The following is a 25,601-nucleotide window of genomic DNA, read 5'->3' on the forward strand; positions in this document are numbered from 1 at the left end:
AAGTGATGATGAGGATGAGGATGATGATGATGATTATGACTACACAGATTTGATCAATACTATTAGGGATAAAATTCTAACCATGCAGCCATCAGCCACCGTATTGCTTCAGATCCTCTGAGGAACAATTTCACACATTCTCTGCTATAGGAGATGAAGAAATGTATAAACTCAAATCATCAAAACCAAAATGTGTTAGACCCTATTCAATCTAAACTCCTAAAATAGGTGCTTCCAGAAGTCATAAATCCTCTTCTTTTATTAATTCATCAATATCATTAGTATATGTCCCCAAAACCTTCAAATAGGCAGTTATGAAGCTTCTGGTAAAAAAAAAAAAAACATAACTTGATCCTAGAGAGTTAGTTAATTACAGAATGATCTCAAATCTTAATAAATCAGGATTTAAACCGTATCATAGTACTGAAACTGCTCTCATCAGAGTTACAAATGACCTGCTCGTGGTTGTATTTCTCTATTAGTTCATCTGGATATAAAGGCTGTGTTTGACACTATCACCAACAACTTTCGTTTGATTAGACCACAAAATTATGTTGGCTTTAGTAGAATAACAACTGCAGCACAGAGCACCACAAGGGTCAGTACTAGGACCGTTGCTTTTCACACTTTCACCTAGCGTTGTTCAGGAGGCAGACACTCTCAGCTTAAATCTAGATTAAACACCAATATCTTTAGCCTTGCTTCTAATACACTATCACATTGCTATAATTCATATACGTTAAAGTATTGTTAGGCTGCATTGTCAACTGGCACCTGGAACATTTCCCATAACACTTGATGTACTCGCTGCTTCCTAAGAAGAATGGCATCTACGCTACTATGAGTGTTATTCCGAGATCACCGTAGCCACCTGATCCAGTCCATATCCAGACCAGATAGTGGATCAGCACCCAGAGATGACCTCTACAGCCCTGAATGCCAGCGGAGACCGTGTCAACTAGATGCGCTCTAGATACATATCACTTTGAATAGTTCATCACCTCGACAGACTCACCAATGGAGTTTTGGTTCCTTGCCACTGTTGCCTTGGGGTTACTTAGTTGGGGACGCTTGACTATTTGCACAGACACTATTGGAAGAGAGCTGAACTGGATGATGACATAACTGAGTCATCAGTGAACTGACTTTACCTGTTTTGTCCTATCGTTGACAAGTTATTTTCCTATTTTACACTGTAAAGATGCTTTGACAATCAGTATTGTATAAAGTGCTATAAAAATAAAGGTGACTTGACTTGATGTCTGGATTGTGTGGTATGATCAGTATGGAGTGTCTGAAAGGTTTGGTTTACCTGTTGAGCAGGTTCTTGATTGTGTGAGAGTTGATCTGGACTCTGACAGAGGAACAGTATCATTCTCTGATCCTGAACAACTGAAGCAGCTGATTAATCAGCTGATCTTCAGGAACACGTGATAATTAAAGGTGCGTTGGAACAGGGTTAGAACAGAACTGAACAGGTTGATTTCCAGGAACAGGACTTGGTACCCAAATATCATGTAAAGAGGCAGTGACTGTTCCAGTTTGTGACTGACTCTTTTATTTGGAACGCAGGATTTACTTTACTGGAGTTGTCAGTTTGGTTTGGTATTTTTATTTCATCCACTGAAATGATCAATGGACTGCTGTTACTTTATTATTAATGCTTAAATATGCCTTAAATAGGCCTTAATGAATCATTACCACCCATTTAATTCACTCAATAATTTTACTCACCAGAATTGGTGAATTTTATCTGATTGTAATATAATAATTTCCTCGAATTAACTTACTGAATTCAACAATCTGAGGTGTTTATGTATGTAGTGTAATGTTTTAAACAAAACTGAAAACTACAACACTATTTCAGTATTTTAAATCTTGTTTATTGTCACTTTATAGTACTTTATTTTTGTAAAAAAAAATCTCAGTGACACTGGATAATTCTGAAGAAGATTGTGACATACTAATAAAACAAAACAATACATGATAATTTATACAACACTAAGAACATCCAAGTATTTATCATGCAATTTAGCATGTAATTAAACACTTTCAAGACCTGTGGACAAATATATTACAATAGATAATTTGTTTACAAAAAATGTTGCTTTCATTTTTCAATTTATAAATGTGCCAATATATTTAACAATATATATTCCTCTGACAAACAACTAGAATGACCCGTTTTTACAAATTCAACAATTCAAGCATGAACAGGGTTTTCACAGGTTTGGAGATTTCCCAGCTTCTAGCTGAACACATATTAGTTCAATCCCAGAGTTTCTCTTGAACTGCTCACACAGCCTCCTCAAGTCAGGAGAACTCTTTTCATGTATGACTATAACTTGTCTAGAAAGGCAGACATGAGTTGTGTAATTCTCATATTTCTCATTTATATGGAGCTCCAGATATTTCAGGACCAAACCAAGGATGGACCTAGTGAGTGGACAGCCTTCTTGTAGCTCTCTGAAATCATCTGAACCTTTTGGGATAATATCCTCTAAAATATTGTTATCCCCTTTTTCCATAGGAGCTAAACCTTTGAGGGTGTTGGTCATTTTTGTTTTTTGAGAGCTTTTCTGAGACTCGTTTTGCATCTTTTCTACACTTTTTGTGAGTAGATATGAGGGGATGTTTTTTAAGAAAGTCCATTTGATTTGCTTTGGTTTTTCTGCAAATGTCACACAGTGACATGGATCACCGATGTTTTTTTGGCTTCTTTCCTCTGAGAATGCCTCCAGTAGCACATTGAGTCGTTTGGCCAGAACCATAGTGAAAATCAAATAATCCACATTGAAATGTTTTCTGCCACCTGATGTAGAGATACTTGCTCTGAAATCTGGAGGTAATTTGTAGGATTTCATCAAACTGTTGAAAAGCGTTTTTAAGATCTCTGTAAATTCACAACAGAAATTCTTGTATGTTTGTACACTAAAGCCATCAGGCCCTTTGTGGCCAGAGTCAAAGACTTGATCACACTCATTATTTCTGCACCATTAATCTTTCCTGCTCTTTTGTCTGGTTCATGGAACTGCTCTACTTGTGAAGCAACATGTGGTACTTTATTCACTTTTACTGAGTCCTCAATTAAAGACTTGATCACACTCACTATTTCTGCACCATTAATCTTTCCTGCTCGTTTGTCTGGTTCATGGAATTGTTTTACTTGTGAAGCAACATGTGGTACTTTATTCACTTTGAGACATATCAGTAGAAGCAAATGATCTTGAACTGTCTCTTTCTTACCCTTCTTTATTTGATCCGCAGTCCTTTTAGCTTCTTGGATTTCGACATGTTTTATTCGCTCCAAATTGTCTTCACACAGAAGAAACATGTCTAATCTAGAACACTTGTTCTCCTGACGGTATGTGAATGCCTTGACTGTTGGGTGGAAGTATGCCCAAGTGTCCATAAGATTTAGAGAGGCAGTGAATCTTTTAAATGGGCCCCACTGTTGTGTATGACGTACTGTGTCTGCTGCTTTAGATGTTCGATCACAGCTAAGGTCAAGGACTGTGTTGAAATCACCTCCAACCACAAGTACACCCCCAGCTGCTTCCCTCAAGTATTCCTGCAGTCTGTTTAGCATTTCTTTGTCATCTTTGTTATTGTACACATTAACTAGAGTGAACAGCTCACCATGAAGATGACAGAAGAGTACGAGATACCCCCAAAATAATCCTCATCATGGCTTATGTACTGGAAAGGTACACCATCTTTTATAAGGATTGCGACTCCTCTCCTTTTGGAATCATAGACTGTGAAAAAAGATTGCCAACCTTTAGGCTTTTCTAAAGGCATGTCACTTTCAGGTCCAATTTTTGTCTCTTGTAAAAAGAAAATTTCTGCCTTCAGCTCTTTTGAGAAATGGTCAATGTTTGGGTTTCTTTGTCCAGCAATATTCCATGAGACAAAGCAAAGTGTTTGCTCTTTAGATAATTGCATTACTGCAGCATTTGCGTGTGAGTCCTCTGTTGAGCAAGTAAACGAAAACATTAATTTATGCCTGGCCCATATGTATTTTTGGAAAAGAAAGAGATTTTACAGTGTTGTCATTATAATTAAACACAAAATCAACATGTTTAACTGACAGTCAATTTGAAGGAACAACTAAGAATTTAATTTCTACTTTTATAATGAAATTCACTTAAAATATTGTGAAACTTACCTTTTCAACTATGATAAAATTCTAGCCTACTCGCTGCTTGTTACAGTATGTTGTCCGTACAGTATTTCTGCTTATGGGGTTTGATATCAATGTGTCCAATTTAGAATCACGTCACTGTGGGTGAGGCATCATCCTAGTGCCTTTCTTTACATTTAGGTGTATTCTCAGAGCTCAGAGCTTTATAACTCTCTCTCACACACACACACACACACACACACACACACACTTCATTGGTCTAACAGAATAACAGAATAGTTTCACTCCAATTTATGTTCTTATATCCTATATGCTGTGTATATACTATGCTACTGATTTTTCCGGTCCAATTTGCATCTCTTGAGGAAATAAATTCAGCAAAGTGATTTGCATAAATTTACATTTCTTTAAACAAATTCATTTCTTCCAAAAGGACAGACAAGGAAACAACAAAGAGAATAAAATGCTAAAGAGAAAATATATCTTTTGAGCCTGGATTTAAACCTCTACGATACAAAATGTGATATCAATGAGGAAAAAATTATTTGTGATGTTTTTCCTACTTAAATTTGGACAATATAACCAAATCAATAAATATTTTCATTATTATTATTATTATTATTATTATTAAGTTTGTTGCCTCAAGGCAGCATTGTACCACAATGGACAAATTTAAACATTTGACATTTTCATGCAGAAAAAGTAATATATTTATTTAATTTATTGAAAATGGTTTAACCAAACACTTGAACAAACAAATTTATCTAGTTTTTATTGCAAAAGTACAATTTCATATCCAGCTGTTGCTCTCAGGCAACATTGTACCGTCGTGGATCACAAGTAAAACTAAACGATCATATCTGTTTCCATGTCAAAACATTTTAATCATTGTTTCAAGGAAATAAAAAAATTAAAATAATCATATTCTTATAGTAATATACATGTGATCCTTAAAAGCATGCACATACACACACAAGCACATACATGCAAGATCTCCTTCTTCACTAATGACAACTCATTGCTTGTCAAAACTGAGGAAGCAATTCTTCTCAACAGATAAATAATAATATGTGCTGATCGTGGGTGTATCTCTCTATTAGTACTATTGGATCTTAGTGCTGCGTTCGACACTATTGACCACAATATTCTTTTGCATAGACTTGAACACTTTGTTGGCATTAATGGAAGTGCATTACCACGGTTTAAATCGTACTTACATGACTGCCATCAGTTCGTAGCAGTAAATGAAGAGGAATCATATCGATCACAAGTGCAGTATGGAGTACCTCAAGGCTCAGTACTAGTGCGTTACTCTTCACGCTTTACATGTTACCCTCAGGAGATATCATCAGGAAACATGGTGTTAGCTTTCACTGTTATGCTGATGATACTCAGCTCTATATTTATTGTTTGGGAGGCAAACACACTCTTGCAGTTTAAATCTAGATTAAAAACCCATCTCTTTAACCTGGCTTACACATAAACACTAATGTGCTTCTAATATCCAAATCCGTTAAAAGATTATTAGGCTGCATTAATTAGGCAAACCAGAACCGGGAACACTTCCCATAAAACCCAATGTACTTGCTATGTCATTAGAAGAATGGCATCTACGCTAATATTAGTCTGTTTCTCTCTTATTCCGAGGTCACCGTAGCCACCAGATCCAGTCTGTATCCAGATCAGAGGGTCACTGCAGTCGCCCGGATCCAGTACGTATCCAGATCAGATGATGGATCAGCACCTAGAAAGGACCTCTACATCCCTGAAAGACAGCGGGGACCAGGACAACTAGAGCCCCAGATACAGATCACCTGTAAAGACCTTGTCTCAGAGGAGCACCAGGACAAGACCACAGGAAACAGATGATTCTTCTGCACAATCTGACTTTGCTGCAGCCTGGAATTGAACTACTGGTTTCTTCTGGTCAGAGGAGAACTGGCCCCCAACTGAGCCTGGTTTCTCCCAAGGTTTTTTTCTCCATTCTGTCACCGATGGAGTTTCGGTTCCTTGCTGCGGTCGCCTCTGGCTTGCTTAGTTGTGGTCACTTCATCTACAGCGATATCGTTGACTTGATTACAAATGATTGCACAGACACTATTTAAACTGAACAGTGATGGCATACCTGAATTCAATGATGAACTGCTTTTAACTATCATTTTGCATTATTGACACTGTTTTCCTAATGAATGTTGTTCAGTTGCTTTGACACAATATATTTTGTTTAAATCGCTATATAAATAAAGGTGACTTGACTTGACTTGACAGATATAGTATGAGAATTACTATTCTTGTAAATGCAATTAAAATCATGCTAAAAAATTGTTACATTTAGATAATTCTAGCTATTTTCCTTACAAATATCATACACTTGTATTCTAACCGCCTGCACGGCCTTATGCGATTCCATTACAGTACAATGTTGTCTTGAGGCAACATGCAGTTTTTCGTAATTTCCTATGATACATTTGATGAAATATTATGTAAAGATTTTGAAAATACTTTTTTACTTTCCAAATGAAGATGACTAAGATTTTTTGTAGGCAATTACATGTATGGAAATTGATGAAAATTTCACTTTTCAACACAAAAAATGTTTTCACACAAAAAATGTTTTGAAAAAAGAAAAAGCTCTGTAATTCGTCGTTTTCAAAGAAATTTCCCATTAGTTAAACATAATATTAGTTGTGATGACAGTAAGGGAAAGATTAGCTATACAACTGGTCACAGTGAAGAAACTACCATGTTCTTTATTGCCCTCCTGGCCATAGTAAAATTAACACAATATCAATAAACATTACGAATAACCGGTCCCCAGTATTTGATATTGTTTTATTTTGCTCTCCTGCTCTTCAGTGAGCTGTCCTCTGCATGTTGTCAGGATGACAATAGGTTTAAAAGTAAATTTTTAAGCTTGGTCTGCCTCATTGGTCTTGCCAGTGTCAAAATGACTGAGCAAATCAAAGACTGCTAGCCAGTGCTCGAATTGAGGGGCTCCAGGACCCCCCACACTCTCAGAAAAAAAGGTACAAAAGCTTTGACTGGGGCAGTACCTTTTCAAAACTTTTGATAGAACTTGTTTCTTCACTGTGATAAACCGCTATCTCAGTCCATGAGTTTTATCACTTAGTTGCCATGTTAATTTATTTTTACAGACCTCCATGAGAAAATATAGGGCTACACCCTCACTTGTTACCTTCCCAATGTCCTTCTCTACGTATTCTTTCTGTCATTGACCGTTGGCTGCTCTGCAGACCCTGTGTTCTTCCCTTCAGGGTAGTTTTTTTATTTTTTATTTTTAATAAAAAGTCCATCACATTGTGTATGACCAGTCACTGGTCAAACTTTAAATTGTTGATTTCAAACCAAGGCGCACTACATCCAGTTAACCTCTCCTATAAAAGTCATTTTCACTGTGTGCAGTTGGTGTTACTGTCGGACCTGCTGCACAACATACCTTAACTGATCCACCCTCCTAAAACACTTACCAGGAAGAGACTGTCTCACTTCTCTCCATTCTGAGGCTCTTTATAATATCTGTATGTAATCAGATAGGAATCAGCAATCAATGGAGAATGAAAACAAACCCTTTCAAACAGGATTTTTTATGACTTTATTTAAGAACAGACAGAAGATCTTTGTGATTATCATGATTATTAATTTTTTAAAGTAATGTTTCGATTTCTGAAGCTTGTGCAAACAGTGAAAATGGATACACGCTCTGTTGAAGAGCCTTCTTGCAGTTTACACAGTGAGAAACTCAAACTCTTCTGTCTGGAGGATAAACAGCCAGTGTGTTTAGTGTGTCTTAACTCTCAAAAACACATCAATCACACATTCAAACCCATTAGTGAAGCGGTTTCATCATATAAGGTAAGACAAATCTCTCTTGATTAATATGTAAAGAAGAATACATAACAAGGCTTTTTTTAATAAATTCTAGGAGGAGCTCAAAACAACACTGAAGTCCTTACGAATTAAAATTACACAAGGAGTTAAAATGAGAGAAGAGTTTGAGAAAACAGTTCAACACATCAAGGTGAGGAAACAGAATCAGGAGTAAAATACATTTTAATCACAAGTGTAGGATCATTTATACAGTATGGGTAAATATACTGATTTGTTATATTTGATTTAACAGTTTATTACTGTTAAATCCCTGTTAAATCCCTGTTTTATAAATAGGGCAAGTAATCAGCACTATGTAGTTTACCCATTAAGATCAAAAGCCCACTTACAAATCATTTATCTGATTAAATGTACAGTAAAACAGTAATATTATGAAACATTATTATAATCGTAAAAAAAAAAAAAATTCTGATTAGATCTAATTTAAAATGAAAAGTTATTCCTGTGATAGCAAAGCTGAATTTTCAGGAGCCATTATTTGTCACTACAGTGTGTCTAATTTCAAGTTTGATTTCAGATCAGACAAAATTAAGCCTTTATGGGCCATTTATGGGGATTAAATTATTATTATTGTTTATTTTATTTATTTTTAAGAAATAAAAAGCTTTAAATAAGAATTGATTTCTAAAAACTAAAGAAACATAAGTCCAAATATTATCTGAGGAAGGATCTTGGTTGGTTTTCTTTACATGTTACACAACAGCATTGTTGATGTTTCAGTTAAAAGAGACAAAAAAAAAAATTGGTTTAAGTTTATCATGAATGATGTGTTGTGTTGATGTGTGTTTGAGATAAAATGAATGTGATTTGATTTCAGTCTCAAGCTGATCAAACAGAGCAGCAGATTAAACAGCAGTTTGAGACGCTTCATCAGTTTCTCAGAGATGAAGAAGAAGCTACAATCCTTGCACTGAGAGAGGAAGAGGAGCAGAAGAAACATATGATGAAGGACAAGCTGGAGGAGATCAACACACAAATCTCAGCTCTTTCACACACAATCAAAGACATGGAGGAGATGATGAAAGACAGTGACGTCTGCTTTCTGAAGGTCTGATTTCAGATCAGTGATTGATTGATTGATTGACTGATTGATTGATTGAGTTGATGATGATCAATGGTGTGTTTGTTCTGCAGAAGTTTCCAGTCTCGATGGAAAGGTGAGTGATCTGCTCTCTCTGCTTCTGATCCAAAGCCACTTCAGTTCTGATCCTGAATGTTCTTCCAGAGTCCAGATCTCATCACAGCCGGATCCACAGACTCCTTCTGGAGCTCTGATTCATGTGCCACGATACTTGGGCAACCTGCCCTTCAGAGTCTGGAAGAAGATGAAAGACATCATCCAGAACAGTGAGTCTGCAGAAGATCTGAGCTCTTACACATGCACACACACATTGAAATTGATTAAAATCAGATTTTAAAATCTATGTTTTTGATCAACAGGACAAGTGTCATAGTTCATAATGTGTGTTCAGTTCACTCTCGATCATTATATGAACATCAGAATAAGATCATCTGTTGATTGTGTCTCATCAGCTCCTGTGATTCTGGATCCAAACACTGCGAATCCACGTCTCCTCCTGTCTGATGATCTGACCAGTGTAAAAGACATCTTATTAAAAAGTCAACCTCTTTCTGATAATCCAGAGAGATTTGACTATTATTCCTGTGTTCTGGGCTCCGAAGGGTTTAACTCAGGGACATACTACTGGGATGTGGAGGTTAAAGAGAGTCCATGCTGGAGTGTTGGAGTAACTACAGCATCAAACCAGAGGAAGGGACGGGATTTCTTTAATACTGATGTCTGGAGTGTGTGCTATGGATTGTGTGAGCCATCTGGTTTCTCTGTTGAACAGGATCTTGAGCATGTGAGAGTAAATCTGGACTATGACAGAGGAACAGTGTCATTCTCTGATCCTGTAACTAACACACATCTACACACATTCACAACCACCTTCACTGACACACTCTTTCCATTCTTCTGTAGCATTTTCCATCTGAGGATCTTACCATATAGTTATGGTACTGTAATTGTTCGTAAACGTTACACTTATAGCTCTGAATCAGTGCGAGTGCAGTGAAATAAAAGCTGCTAAACTCAAAAACCCTTCCCTGGACAGCTTTACTTACCGAGTTTATCTGATCTGGTTCTTATTAGTCCTTTCACATATCATTTATTTGGTGTCAATCAATCATAATACACTGATTAAACAAAGAAATTAAAAGGTTGTAAGACTTGAAAATGATTCTCTTTCATGACTGTTGGATCTCCTCATATAAACTATTCATTAATACTTAGACAGGTTTAAGTATTATTAATGTTTATGAATTTGCAAAAATGTACTATGTGCCTGTAGGAGTTCAATTTGATCCTGTTTATGGATAACTTAATAATCTGTTATGAGAGTTATTTGTAGCTAATTTCTTCAGTAGCCTTTCAATCTTCTGTAAATACATAATTTTAGAAAGTTATGTTTTTAAGAGTTTGTAGTAGTCCTTGTGTTCAAGTAGAAGTATTTTGGAGGCAGTGCACAGAGGGTTTTTAAACAGGTGTTTCATTCATGTATGGGGAGGAGGCTTTGTGGAGGTAGGAAACATAATGCATACAGTCTTTAACACACACTTAAAGTAAAGTTGAATCTCCAAAACAGTATCTGTAAAAAAAAATTCATTATGTTAAATGAAGTAATCGGAAGAGTTTGGAATTGACTACAAGGCTGAAAGTTGGATAATCTGTGCATAAAACATAAATGTCCAAGTATTCAGAATGGCCTTAAATGAAGAATTGCATAAGTGGTGCGCATGCGCAACCAAAAATCAAATATGCAATGTGTAAATATGATCAGACTGCTTATTTACATACTGACATTGTTTGACAGCTGTTAATGCACAATCACTGTTTTAGATCGACTAATTGTAATACTGTACAAGATTTCCAGTTAAACTGAAATCATGAATCTAGCGTATGCGCCTCTGGTTTCAGCGCAAAATGTAAAACTGACATTCATTCACTGACACGCTTCACTCGGAAGCACACCTGAGTCACACTATAAGGTCAGTGTGAGTAGACTACCTGTGTCAGAAGTGGACTCGGTGAACAGCTGTTATTTTGAACGCAGGGCCTTTCTTATGTGAATGGGTTCAGCTGGCGCAGACGCACCAGGCCCCACGGCGTACTGTGGGTGAGATGTTAAACAGAGGTCCTGACTCCCTCTGGTCATTAAAAATCCCATGGCACTTCTCTGTAAAGAATAGGGGTGTATGCCCGGTGTCCTGGATAAATTCCCTCCACTGGACTTTGTCAGTCATGGCCTCCTAATAATCCCCATTCATTCAATTAGCTCTACCTCTCTCTCTTCTCCACCTGTAGCTGCAGTGTAGTGAGCGCACAGGCTGTCTACATTGACTCATTAATTAATCCATTCACTCATAATAAAGCATAAATATTTTTGGCATAATTTATAGGCTACTATGTGATCTAAATTGTATATTTATTTACGTAGCTATATATATATATATATATATATATATATATATATATATATATATATATATATATATATATATATATATATACACGTAAATAGTGTTTATTCCTTATATTTTTATTTTGTGACTTAAAAATGTTTTGAATAGAGACACGAAATAAACCATAAACTTACGTTTGAATTTGAATTCAGCGTTGTGCACAAGTTTGGTCTACTGTGCACGCGCCTGAATTTAACGGTCACTTTCCAGCGGACGGATACCAGAGATAAGGTAAGCCCTATCAATCCCGATTTTTATTAATCGATTTTGCTCTTGTAAATATAAATGTAACTCTAGATGTTTACTGTTTTGTGTCTCTAAACATGATTTTGTAATTAAATGCACTTTTTAGTTAGCTGGAACATATTCTAGGCGAAATTTAAGATAGGCTACATAGTTCTCTCGTACTCCTAGCCTTGTTACAACACAATAGACTGCAAACCACATAGTATTCACTTTCCTATTTTTGAACTTCAACTGTTGTGGAGAGTTTGTCGCTTTTTCTGGATCTATAATAACGCTCACTTGAGCCATATGCTCTGATAATGAATCATTTACGAATCATTTCCATTTCTTCGAGACTCACTGTTTTTCGGTGAATCATCGAGTCAGTGATACGGAGAGTTGTTCAAATCAAAAGATGTCCATGTGTCACCACCTACTGGATAAATTGCTTAGTTGCTACTGATGTTTGACTTGATAAACAGCAGTAATTAGTGCTCAGATTGTTCAATAATATTTGTGCTGATCATCTATAATCTGTCTGTTATATAAAATACAATTAAATGTTTTTGTTTTTTATCATTACCATCAGTGTACTGTGGATTCAGATGTGACATCACATCCTAAAGATGGTTTAAAAAAAGGATTCAGACTGATAATTGAACTGATAATTAGTGCTTACAGGTTAATTATGCTAATAATGTCCTCCGTGTGTGCTAGAGCTGCAGTTATTACAAACATCCTTTGATGAACAGTCGCCTGTACCGAGCATCATGGGACACAGTCGACATCTTCACTAGTCGGTTAATTCGTTTACTCCTTTAAGTGTTAGTCTGAATGTGTAACTCATGTTATGAATAGATTGTTGCCAAAACAACACTGCATGTCCTAATTATTATCTGTTCATTTACAAAAAAATTTATGTTAGCTTAAAGTCCTTATATTTCAATCATTATGATCGTTACATCAGTAACAATAATAAAGATTTAAAACTGATATCAGTTATATTAAATTCTACGTTAGGCATCACAACATTATAATTTACAGTTTGAGAAATTAATGTTCATTTTTCAGATTTGTTAAAGATTCAATTTAACAAAGTTCATCAGTTATTAGTGTTTTTAAATCGATATAAAAGTAATCTCATGACCCAGTGTAAGCCACATTCTGCTTTAAGTTGTGTTTTTAAATGAATGTATTTTTTACTTCATGTGGTTAAAACCAAGAATAATAGATGAGAAACAGGTGGGTGCAGTTCAGTACATTTCCACTGAACTGAAATCTAGATCACCTGAACTTTGTTTCTTTAATGTTCATTCTGTTCATACACTGATTGAAAGTTTCATTTGTTAGAGAGGGATCAGAACACTTTGTTTTTCAGCTGTTGATCTGCATACAGTATTTGACCAGGACTTTCAATGATACTAGAACACAAACATGTTATTATTAAGTTTTGTTTTATTCTTACTTAGTAAATTCATTGTTTACATAAGACAACAGAGCATTGTATCATCTATTGATTACAGCATTATGTGATTTTTAATAATATATGTTTTAGTGGTTTTAGCAATCTTATTAAATTATTTTATGTAACATTACTTAGAAAAACTGAATAAATTAGATCCATTAACAACATTTTCTTTGGTTTAGCACTAAACCATGCTATGATGAGTCACAATTGTCGATTAATTTAAAGGGCTCATATGATGCGATGTCAAGTTTTCTTTTCTCTTTGGAGTGTAACAAGCTGTTTGTGAATAGATAAAACCCTAAAACCCAAAGATATATTCTTTATAAAAGTTGAGACTCAACCATGACCCCCTCGCTTAAACACGCCCCCACATGTCTACGTCACAATCTGGGAAGATTTGCATAGCGTCGCCCAAATGTTCATGCAAAGGTAACGTTTATTCTCGCTGTAGTATTCTTGCTGCCGCCATGTTGTGTAGAAGATGTGTTTCGTTGTGAAAGCGGAAATACTAGAAATCAGTGGTTAGGTTGTATTTACAACACTGTTCCAGAACAGTCCAACCCAAATATTCAGATGTGTGCAGGATTTGCCACTGATGGTTAAAACGCGGGTTTTGAGCAGTGTAGAGTAGCGCTTGTTTGTCATTTCTCCAAACACAAATGCATGTTTTATGTTTACGCAGCATGATGCAAAGCAACAGTAATGTACATTATGTGGAAAATTAATGTTTTTTAATCTTAAAACGCATAAACACATTTAATTACACTTAATAGACAAAATAATGTTCTTTTTAGCAACATCATATGGCACAAAGTTAGTGAAGGCAGGATAGGAGGAATTACGTTGATAGAAGTGCTTTCTCTCTTGCGCATGCTCCACTTTCATTTGTCACAATTAATAAATACAGTCAATTTTGGATTAAGTGAATGTAAACGGGTGAAAACTGAACGTGTCAGTACTACATATCTTAAAGAGACAGCATTCCTAATTAAGCAACTATCCATGTCATTCATGAAAATAAAATATATTAAACATTTTAAATAAACCTACTGTATCTGATAAATGTATCTCTTTCGAATTTGTCTTATTGTCTTTTTCTGCTTCTTTTTTAAAAATTCGCAACTATATACATTATTTTTCAACAGCTGTAACTTTTATATGTTGCTCCCTTTTAACTTCTGTTAAAGGGATAGTTAATCCAAAAATGAAAATGCTAATTTTCAAAATCCTTGATTGAAATTTCTCATAAGTTTAATTGATTTAAAAAAGAGAAAAATAATTAATGACTATTTTAGTTTGAAGACTACATTTAAAATAAATTAATATAAAATATTGGTAACTGCAGTTTAACCACAAGTAATGACTAAAGGTTGACAAAAACGCATCATCGGTTACATCGACTAAAACTATGAAAGATTTAAATGACTAATATGTGACTAAGACTTTTAAGCATTTTTGCCTAAAGATAAAGACCAAGACTAAGTCAAAAATGGCTGTCAAAATAAACACTGTATCTCAGCTGGCAGATTATTGGCTATTTTCATAACAATTGCAGTTTCACATATGAACGGGATATTCATAATAATAGTTTATAATGTCAAATCAAAAGTTGCACATTTTTATATATATATGAAATAACTGTAAGAGGACACTTATCACCCTCCTGCTGTCCTGTATTGTTGCCAGAAGACGTTATCATCTGAGGTATCGGGATAAAAAGATCGATTGCTTGCTACCGCTCATGTGCAGATGCTAGTCGACAAGCTTTACAGAACGGACACTGAACCCAACAGCACTGACAGAAGTGATCACTCAGAAGCTCATCTGGTCTAAACTTATAGTCCAGATACTTGGGAAACTTGTTTTTAACAAAAAAAAAGTAAATATATAAATTAAAAATAATAATAATAATGAATGTATTCAATTAATAGCTCAGAGCTTAAAAAAAGAAAAAAAAGAAACACTATTCTGCCCCACATTTACGTATTCACACTCATATATGTTCATGGTCATATATGTCATTCTATCAATAATAGCCTTAATTGAAAATTTGGAGCTTTATATTTTTGTCAAAAAAAAAGTGTGTTCTGTAAAAATGTTTTGAAGCGCAAATAATTTTGCAGATGCTTGTATGAGGAACTAGGTCTTGTCAATCAGCCTCTTGTAACAGGAGTATTTGCTAAGATTTATATTAAAAATTCTTCTCTAACTGTGATCTGAGAAGAATCCAGTGTTGCGCTCTCATTCGGTATCTTTCCTCAAATATATTGATCCAAACTTTCAATAGCATCCTGTTTTGAACATTTTCTCCATTCATCTGGTATCTTCCCCTTCCCCTCAAATGTTTTATTGTAGTATTTTTCCAGATCTTTCTTGAATCTGCACACAAACCACTTCCAGTACGGCAGCTCAGAGAGGTCAGAGGTGATGCTCCAGTCTGCATAATCCCCTCCTGCTGTCCTGTATTGTTGCCAGAGGACATTATCATCTGAGGTATCGGGATAAAAAGATCGATTGCTTGCTACCGCTGATGTGCAGATGCTAGTCGACAAGTTTGTTGTATTCTTGTAATGCATCCCGTTTAGTCCAATAACACGATGGAAAGGAACACTGTGATCCCCCTCATGGTTTTCTATGGTGTTGGTGCAGGTAGCTTTACAGAACGGACACTGAACCCAACAGCACTGACAGAAGTGATCACTCAGAAGCTCATCTGCTCTAAACTTATAGTCCAGATTCTTGGGGAAAGCCTTTGTGTTGAATCTGAGGCTGATCTCAGACATTACATCAGGAAGTTTATCTCTTATCACATCTTGTAGGAGGCTGAAATCATCAACATCATCATGTTTCACTCCACTGAGGTCTTTTTCAGAGAAGATCAGCACGTCTGAGAGCTTCTGTGTGAAGCTCTTCAACCAAAAACCAACATTTCCATTGTTGAGTTGAACACCTTCAGTAGATTCATGAGCTGCTTCCATGATCTTCTGCTGCAGGAGTTTAATGTTCTCCTTCATCTTGGGTAAAACACTGAGACTGAACTTATCAGTGATGTACCGATTGACTTCATCTCTGATGAAACTCTTGAAGTGATCTCTGGGATTATGAATGTAGTTCATGTATTTGTCAAAATCATTCTCTTCTGCCAGTGTCTTCAGGATGTATTTCTCCAGTTTTGATCGGTTTCCATTCAGTGATTCACAGTTTATTCTGATTTCATCTGCTAAATCTCTGGCAGTCTGCTTGTAGACACTCTGCTCAATGGGCTCTTTCAGTTTCTGACAGATGATCTCACCAAAAATGGTAACTGATGTTGCTTCATGACAGTTTTTCTTAAAACTACTGTAGTACTCTTCTCTCTTCTTCTTAACATATATTGCAGGATCATTGGCATCCTTGAAAAGTCTGTGTTGGTCTGTGATCATCTTGTTTGCTCTCATACAGATGGAAAGAACCAAATCCCTGAAGAATTCATTCTTGAACACATATTTCACTGGTCCTTCCTGATGTTCTGTTAGTCTTCTCTTGATGTAATCTGTGATTTGTTGAATGCATCTGATGTTGTAGCCCATCTTTGAAATGTTAAATGACATGATCATTGAGTCTGTATGCTGAGCAATGTCTGTGACTAATGATCTTATTTGGGCTTCATCTTCTCTTGATAGACTGTAACCAAACTTCTTAGTTGATCTGTGGATGTTTGTTCCTGATCCTGTGAATCCACTGGATTTCTTTAGCTCTACATAATCTGAATAACTCGGTACAGAAAAAACATCCTTGTTCTCACTTTTCTCCATCCGTTGGTCCACAGAAACACTTTTATAGATGTCACTGAGAAGGAGTTTCAAATCTCTGATTATGTCAATGTCTTTGATTGGAGGACTCTCTGTGATGATCGTCTTCACACACTGTTTCCAAAACATATCAAACTCTTTCTTCAGGATTTCTGCATCACTTGTTTTGTCTTTCAATTCTAAGGCAAGTGTTTTGCTCTTTTCAATGAGAGTGTTTTCATGGTGTGTCCTCTGAGCATCAATCTTTTTCTTCAGGTCACGTTGCTGAATAATCTGATTTAATTTCCTCTTTGTTTCTCTCACAATGTTTTCCGGAAGTTCTTTGATTTTGATTTCAAATGATGTTTTCCATTGAATCAGTATTTCAGCGTCAGTGTCTTTGTCAAAAAAATCTGACATTGATTTTGTCACTTCTTCATTTGTCTTCTTCATTTCTCTCTGAAGATTAGTTTCCTCAACTTCATGAATTGTTTCGTTTTCTATTTGATTGTGCAGTCTGTTCTCAGTTTCCATCATGGCACTGCGCAGACTCCAGGACCATTTGCTGTATTCGGTCTCCAGTTTCCTGTAGGCTGACATCTCCAGAGATTTTTTGAAGTTGATGATGAATTGCTCCTTCAGCAAAGCGTCCCAAAGATCTTTAACACGATCTTTAAAGTGTGTCAGCGTCATTCCATGTGATTTTGATGCATAAGTCTCAATAGTTTCCTTCAAGTCTTGAATGTTCTCACAGTAGTTTGGGTTTGGTGGTGCCATTGGTGGGCCGCCTTCCCAGAGCTGAGAGAAATACTTTACATCTTTCTCAACATCAAATCTAATGACATCACTGAAACATTCCGCATCATAGCCTTCATCTTTAGCAGCTATTTTTGTCATCTCATCCAGTTTCTCCTGCAGTCGTCTCCTTCTCTCCATGTTCTTCTCTCCATCTGTGACGTCTGAGACGTTCTGATGCACAAACACACAGCTGGGATTCAATCTGACCTTCTTCATCCTCATGAAGGCCTGACAAACAATCTGAAGAATGTCCTGCATCTCAGATGGGTTTTCTCCAAATATACTGATCAAGGTTTGATTTGCAAGACCTACAACAAATGTGGCCAGTTCATTGTCATGATCTCTTGTTGATCTTCCAGACTGTTCTAGAGCCCCAAGACCTTCAGAATTCACAACCAGAATATAGTCAAAGTTCATCTGTGTTTTCTTCTTGTCTGACACTTTGACCAGCTGCATGAAAGCTTCTCTGGTGCACCTCCCAGCACTGACGGCAAACTCAAGTCCAAACATGGCGTTCAGCATGGTGGATTTCCCAGAGCTCTGAAGCCCTAAAACTGACAGCACAAAGACTCTCTGGTCTCCCAGTTTCTGGACGAGTTGATCTAGAACAGCAGAGATCCAGATCACAGGAACATGAGCAGCATCTCCATCCATCAGCTCCAGTGGAAATCCAGAGATCATCATCTCAGCGGCAAGACTCGGGAGAGAAGAGAAGTGAACCTGCAGGTCTTTCTTGTTCTTCTTCACAGATGAACATGATTCATAGATCTGACCGATCTCACTCATGATGTGCTCCAAACCAAAGCCCGCCATTTGAATTTCCTCATATATTCTCTCAAATTCTTCTTGTTCAGTTTTGAGTTGTTCAGGTTTATAATTCTTCTCTTTCAGTTTTACAACTGCTGACCACTGTTCCTCATACTTCCGATGAAGAACAGACATATCCATTGAAATATATTCATCCAGGAAGATTTCAAGCCATTTTAGAAAGTAGATTTTGTTCTCAGCAAGCAAGTTAAATTCTTTAATAAAGAACTGTATGAAAGTACTTATGTTAAATGCATGCTGCTGCTCACGTAATCTCATGAGGTTGGCTTGTTTTCTGCTGATGTCCATTTCTGTCTCATCTGCTCGAGGTCGATGTAGTTCTTTGTTCTTCTGACTCCACTGATGCCAGAGTTTCCCCTGATGAGGCAGAAATGATTCTTTGATTTCTCTCAGATCTTTCTTCTCCAGTAAACTCATCATCTGTTGTGCTGCTTCTCTTCCTTTCCTGCAGTCATCATCATCTTCTTCATTTATTCTGATGTTTGAGTTTTTGGACACATCTTCAAGTCTGAAAGTGGAAGAAGTTTCTGACAGACAATCATTTATAGCTCTCCTGAGTTCTTCAGATGCATCTGAATGACTTCTTTCCTTCAGACCGATTTTGAATTTTGTGTTATTAATCTCTGTTACAGTAGATTCATCCTCAGTAAGAAGACAAATGAGTGGCTTTTTGTTTGTGTACAGATTTTGGATCATTTTAACGCTTTCGTTCCTGTCAAGTTGTGGTAAAAGAACAACATTGACTGAGGCCATTTCAGTGAGGATCTCTAGCTGTTTCTCATGGTCTCCTGCGTCACCGTGTAGATTACAGAATGCAACACAATCAGTGAATTTATCATCATTTGTTCCAGATGGACAGAACCAGGCGATCTCCACCACTCCATCCATCAGGAGTCTGGATCTGCTGCTGCCTGGACAGTTCCTGTGGAAGAACGTGTTGTGTTTCTCATTGATCAGACTGTTCATCAGCTGAGACTTGGAGGACGACACCGAGCCAAACCTGAAGAAAAACACCATTGGAGTTTCTGCCTTGTAGATGGGCTGGGTTTGACTGACGATTTCATTGTTGGTGTTGGTCATCTTCCAGCTCTTGTTGATTTGTCTGAATGTCCAGAGAGGAAACTCAATCTGTTGAGTGAATGGATCAGGAACAAGCAGAGGCAGAGCGTACTGACACTGGGACAGTTTAGTGACCATCAGCTGCTTCAGGAAACTATCAGCACAATGAAACACTGCCATCTGAACATCCATCGGGTGAATTCGCTCAGATTGGCCTGTTTCTTCATTAGACATGGACATTTCTTTCAAATCATCACTGTCTCTTTGTTGTGTATCATGCTGTTCATTGGTATCTTTAACATAAGTGTATTTTGCTCTGTAGTTCATCATCAGTAGTTTTTGTATGAAACTCCAAACCAGCTTCTCCTCAGCACAAGACTTACGGGCCTTTAATGAATGAGCAGTTAACTGGAGAACTTCTACAGTTTTCAGTTTATTTTTGTTCTCGTCCAGATGAAGTCTGTGAAATAGTTGCTCTATTTTTTCTCTTTCAGTCTTTTCTTTTTGAAAGTGTTGATCTGGACTGGCTCCTGTTGTGTCTGTGTCTGTGTTTTCTCTCTGTTTAGTAGACAAAACAATTATACATCTTTAAACAGTGTTTTCCAGTTCTGTTTTAAACAAATCTGGCATTTCATCTGGGCTTTCTCACAATTTTAATGATAAGTGTGTTTAAACCACATAGCACCATTTACTATTCTAACACAATTCATTTTGTAATTTTTCCTGTCCACCTAATTATTCCCATAAGAACGGGTACGGCCATTTTTCAATTTTATGGCTCTGGCTTGTGGTATCATTTACTTCTAGCTATTTTTATTTGCTATTCTCTTTGCTATTTCCCTACAGCGGCTAATGAACCGGAAGTCTCGAACATTCACGGAAAACCGCTTACTTCAGCATTGCAAAATAAAGTGGATTGATGTTTTTAAGGTTTCTTTAAAAACTCACCTGTACTTCCTCTTTCATCTCCAACTGTCTTCTATTTAGTTTCTCTTCATGCTGTTCTTCAAGTAGTTGGAGTTTTTCTTCAAACGTCTTTTGTTGATCTTCTCTCATGTTTCTTTCTTCTTTCAGTCTCTTCTCAAACTCCTCTAGTTGTTCTTGTCTCTCTCGTTCCACTCTTTCTTTCTCTCTGATCACTTCCTCCATTTCCCTCTTGAGTCTCTGATACTGTTCCTCAGAGATCTGTTTCTCTCTCTCCCACCTCTTCTTATCTTCGTCTTCTCTTCTCTTTCTCTCTTTTTCTTGATTCTGTTTTGCTTCCTCTATCATCATCTTCATGGCCTCTCTCTCTTCTTCTAGTTTTCTCATCATTTCTTCTTTTTCTCTGTTCATTTGCTCCACTCTCTCCATCAGGATCTTCATGTTGTTTTCTTGTGCTTCATGTTTAGAATGAAGATCTTCTTTTTCTGTTTCCACTCTATCTCTCTCTTGTCTCAGTCTCTGATTAAATTCATCCCACATTCTCTGTTCTCTCTCTCTTTGTTTCTCATCCTCTTCTTCTCTTCTCTTCTTTTCTTCTTTTTGTTTCTGTCTCTCCCATTCCTCTCGTTCTTTCTTCATGGTTTCATGGATCTCTCGCTCTTTCTTCTCCTTTTCTTTTATTTGTGTTTTGTATTGTTCTTCCCTCTTATTAAATTCTTCTTCTCTTCTCCTTCTCTCTCTTTCTTGGTTCTGTCTGTCAGTCTCTAGTTTATTCATCAGTTTGTCTATTTCTGTGTCATATTGGAGTTGAAGTTTTTCTCTTTCTGTTTTAACTTTCTCTTTCTCTTGCCTCATTTTCTCAATTTGATGTTCGAACATCTCTCGTTCTCGTCTCATCTCATCTCTTATTTCTCTCTGATGTAGTTCTTGTTCTGTTATTTCTCTTTTGAGTTTATCTTCTCTCCTCTTTTTTTCTTTGTCATGATTTTGTCTTTCTTCTTCTATCATCGTCTTCATAATCTCTTTCTCTTCTTTTAGTTTGGTCATCAGATCTTCCTTTTCTCTGTTCATTTCCTCCACTATCTCCATTAGGAGCTTCATGTTTTCTTCTGCTTCTTGTTTAGATTGAAGATCATATTTCTTTTGTTTCATTCTCTCTTTCTCTTGTGTAAATCTTTGATTAAATTCATCCCACACTCTCTGTTTCTTCTCTCTTCTGGTCTCATCCTCTTCAGCTCTTCTCATCCTTTCATCTTGTTTTTTCTGTTTCTCCCATTCCTCTCGTTCTCTTCTCATTTCCATTTTATATTGTATTTCTCTCTCTCTAAATTCTTCTTCTCTCCTCTTCATCTCTTTGTCATGATTTTGTCTTTGTTCCTCCATCATCATCTGCATTTTTTCTTTCTCTTCTTCATGTTTCTTTGTCAGCTCTTCTCTTTCTCTGTTCAGTTGCTCCACTCTCTCCATGAGGAACTTCATTTGTTGTTCTTGTTTTTCTCTTTCCATCTTTCTGAACATCTTACATGTGTAGAAACTCCCACCGTTTGCTTCCACCATGGCGTCTATCTTCTCCAGCAGACCAGACACCTGTGTTCGGTCTTCAGTCTGATTATTATTGAACACATGGTATCTGTTTCCACAAGCTTCTATTAGATTCATCAAAAGAGATCCAGGTTTCCCCAAACACTGTTCAATGGTTTTGTTCTTCAGACCATCTCCTCTGGTGAAGAGCACCATGGTGTACATTAAAGAATTTTGACCAAACGTCTCTTGGATGATCTTTACTGATTTAGCTTCTTCTGGAGTGAATCGTCCCAGTGGTATCAGTAAGAGAAACACATGTGGTCCAGGCAGTACCATGGAGATGCAGTTGGTGATTTCTTTCTGGATCTCCTCATTAGTAAGTTCAGTATCAAACAGTCCTGGAGTGTCGATCACAGTAATTTGTCGGCCGTTGATTTCGACTGTTTCTCTCTGAGTCTCACTGGTCACTGATTGAAAAGATTCTTCTGCTTTGAATGCATTTCTTCCTAAGATGGTGTTTCCAGTAGCACTCTTCCCAACTCCAGTTTTTCCCAGCAGCACAATCCTCAGATCATCTTGGCTGTCTGTTGGACCTGTAAAAGAAGAAATGCATTAGAGTAATACAGGTTTTCAAAAGCTTGACTTATCTTTTGAATAACCCTGTTTGTAAGAGGACTGCTGTCTGCTTGTGTATCATGTCACATCAGTATATTAGGAGTTTTAAGTGGTTTGTTTGGTATACTTTACATATAGTGTACTCTAGGTTGTAATGATATAAAAAAATCAAAACTTTAGGCATAGTGTAAAACCCCAGCTGATGTTGTGTTCATTACCCTTGGACAGAAAATGTGTCTCTAATGAATGAATTTTTTTCTTCATCTCTTCAAATTGCAGAAGTTTTTTCATCTGAGCCTCCAAAAATGTCTCTGCAGAGAAATACTGTCCTCTGTTTTCTTCCAGCATCTGCTCGATTTTCTCCATCAATGTGGACACTTGTGTGCTGGGACCAAAGAAATGATGTCGTCCTCCAAAACTCTCAATCACAGACTGTGTTTCTGCATTGAGTTCTTCTGTCTGATGCTCTGAATCCTGCATTATGAGGATCATGACATGTTTATTAATTCTTGAGCTGAAAATCCTCTGGATCTCCTCCATTTCTGCTTTGTCTTCATCAGTTAGTGGAGCATCAGGAATAATGAGGAGGAAAACATGAACTCCAGGGTGACAGAGAGACACACAGTGGAGAGTCTGACGCATCACTTCCTCCTCTGAGCGCCGAATGTTAAACAGAGCTGGAAGCTCCACCAGACTGATCTGATGTCCATGAAGCTCCACATCTGATCTTCTGTCTGTCTGCTGCAGGATCCGCTCTGATATGAAGGATTTCAATGTCCCGTCACTTCCACACACAACCAGATTCAGCTTCACACCATCTGAAAATAACAAGAGTAAAATGAAATATATATATATATATATACTGTATATAGTATTATTGTTCATTTATCAGTACAAACATATTGTCAAACTCACATCTTTCTATTGGCTGTTGTTTCACTGTCAGACTCTGTGGAGCTTCATATTCAGCACAAGCCAGGTGATGTCCATCATTCATTTTCACAATGTCCTCAAACATCTGCAGAAGATCATCTGGAGAGCTGCTCCTCTTAAGACTGAAGTGTCTGTTTGCACATTTCTGAATGATGTTCTGTAGGATGTCATTGGTCTCATTGGTCTCTTGTGTCGTGATCATCATGGTGTGTTGATAAACACAGTCAGAGAAAGAGTGCAGCACCTTCTCCACACACTCTTGATCTTCTCTTGAACACTGATCATGTTTGAGGAGCAGCACAATCACATGAGGTCCTGGATCAGACAGATACACACACTCTCTCACTGTCTGTCTCATCTGATACCATGAGATGTTTGTCTGGAGCAGCTGAGGACTGCTGATGATGGTCACATGTCTGTCCTTCAGTCTTCCTCTGACTCTTTCTACAACATCTGGAGGAGCTTCACTGTCAAACGCTGCTCGTCCTAACAGGAAGTTTCCCACTCGACTGTTTTCTGCCACGTTCTTCCCCAAAAGAACAATCCTTAGATCACTCACTGAAACAAACATGTGATATGCAACAAGTTATGATGCTAAATACTTATATCATCTTGGATTGAAATAAAAAAAATCCACCTTTAGGAGGTAAAGTTAAGTGTGTGGGTGTGTTTATATATATATTCATTAGATTTTTTGTATTTTATTTCCATACACTCTTCATCAGATCATGTACTTGTTTATCTATATAAAAACTTACAGTCAAGAGGTTGAACCAGACTCCTTTTTCTCCTGAGAGCCTGTTTTTGATCAACAGCCACTGTATGAAACAAAAGTTTTATAATAAATTTGACTCTAATGACAGTAACATGTACTAACAGAAAACAAAATCGTCAGATGATTATTACAAGAAGAAATATGAAAGTGAGAGATACTGAGAAATCAGATTAGAAAATACAGTCAGTTCAGAGTTGGTGTTTTAGCTTTGAGGAAATTAAAAGAACAATGCTAATTTTAATATGCAGTGAAGAAGCAAGAACAACAATCAACAAGTTTTTCTCATTTGGTCAACAATATTTGAAATGGATTTGTCTATGATTCTTACCTCTGCCAACTCTGCTGGACATGACGATATTCACTTCACTCCTCTGTCTCTTTCTCAAGTCTTCATTCGATCAACTTCTTCGACTCCTGACATCTGACTGTTCTTTGTCCAGTAGGAGATTTCAGAAAAATTGTTCTTAAAACAATAACATCCATTTATTACTTATTCAGAATTAAACTAAACTCATCATTTATTGTTGCATGACACATTTACCTTTAAAATAACCATTATAAACGGTATTTGTAAGGAAAATAGGATACCTGTACATGAAGGTTTCATCTTGCGGTAAGTTTCTTATTACCAACAAGCAGGAAAAGATTTGATCAGGTGTCAGTTACATTTCAGGTAAAAGGTTAAAAAACAACCTGTTTGTCTGTCTTGTTTAACAACCTGTCTAACTTGAATCAGTCCACTGGATTCTATGTAGCAAACTTTGTCACATTCTGCTCGCTCCTCAAGAATTTGTGATATGGCACCAGTCACATTACGACACATGTCTGTGTATTTTTGTCACCTTACTTATTTATATATTTGTTTGTTTCTTACTAGAATCACTATTATTACAGTAACAAGGTATGTGGGGTCACCCTCCCATGTTTCATCCTCCAAACAGTGTTTAATACGTTTTTAACAATTATTTTGTATTTTTATCAGTGAAAATCAATGCTACGTCACCATCTTGCCAAAAAGTTTCTGATAGTCTTTTTTGCTGTTCATCATTGAATGAAGCTCAATTTCATGTTCTTCATGAATAAAATCTGCAAGAACATTTGAGG

General features: G+C 36.8%; 2 protein-coding genes across 36 annotated transcripts in view; one reads left to right on the forward strand and one right to left on the reverse strand.

Moving 5' to 3' along the window:
- Positions 1-25,601, forward strand: part of LOC127941524 (kinesin light chain 1-like) — a 160,125-nt gene that overhangs the window by 69,780 nt on the left and 64,744 nt on the right. For 4 of the 35 annotated variants that reach the window (XM_052536836.1, XM_052536788.1, XM_052536759.1 and 1 more), the window contains exon 4: positions 9,188-9,210. The exons of 20 other annotated variants lie outside the window; for them this stretch is intronic. In XM_052536836.1, coding sequence (XP_052392796.1) covers positions 9,188-9,210 — 23 coding nt within the window. Of the gene's footprint in view, positions 1-7,801; positions 8,018-8,087; positions 8,184-8,870; positions 9,102-9,187; positions 9,211-9,278; positions 9,401-9,586; positions 10,246-25,601 lie in introns of those variants that run through there. 11 more of the 35 variants (XM_052536886.1, XM_052536921.1, XM_052536915.1 and 8 more) reach the window with 8 other exon arrangements.
- Positions 15,528-23,601, reverse strand: LOC127941514 (interferon-induced very large GTPase 1-like). Its single transcript, XM_052536603.1, has 4 exons — positions 23,008-23,601; positions 21,887-22,767; positions 20,675-21,316; positions 15,528-20,221 (listed from the first exon to the last, which is right to left on the reverse strand). Exons 1-4 carry the CDS (start codon positions 23,429-23,431, stop codon positions 15,530-15,532), a joined length of 6,639 nt encoding a protein of 2,212 aa, XP_052392563.1. The 5' UTR covers positions 23,432-23,601; the 3' UTR covers positions 15,528-15,529.

The sequence above is a fragment of the Carassius gibelio genome, chromosome A3 (genome assembly GCF_023724105.1).
Source record: "Carassius gibelio isolate Cgi1373 ecotype wild population from Czech Republic chromosome A3, carGib1.2-hapl.c, whole genome shotgun sequence".
In the NCBI taxonomy this organism is placed as follows: domain Eukaryota; kingdom Metazoa; phylum Chordata; class Actinopteri; order Cypriniformes; family Cyprinidae; genus Carassius; species Carassius gibelio.

Bases quoted from the DNA above. Each gene is read 5' to 3' on its own strand.
- LOC127941514 (XM_052536603.1), bottom strand. From the start codon at position 23,431: ATGCGTCAGACTCTCCACTGTGTGTCTCTCTGTCACCCTGGAGTTCAT. The intron at 22,768-23,007 runs GTAATGAACACA...CTTCTTTTACAG, and splicing joins GACACATTTTCTGTCCAAGG to GTCCAACAGACAGCCAAGAT. The intron at 20,222-20,674 runs GTGAGTTTTTAA...CAAAAAGAAAAG, and splicing joins AGATGAAAGAGGAAGTACAG to ACTGAAAGAGAAAAAATAGA.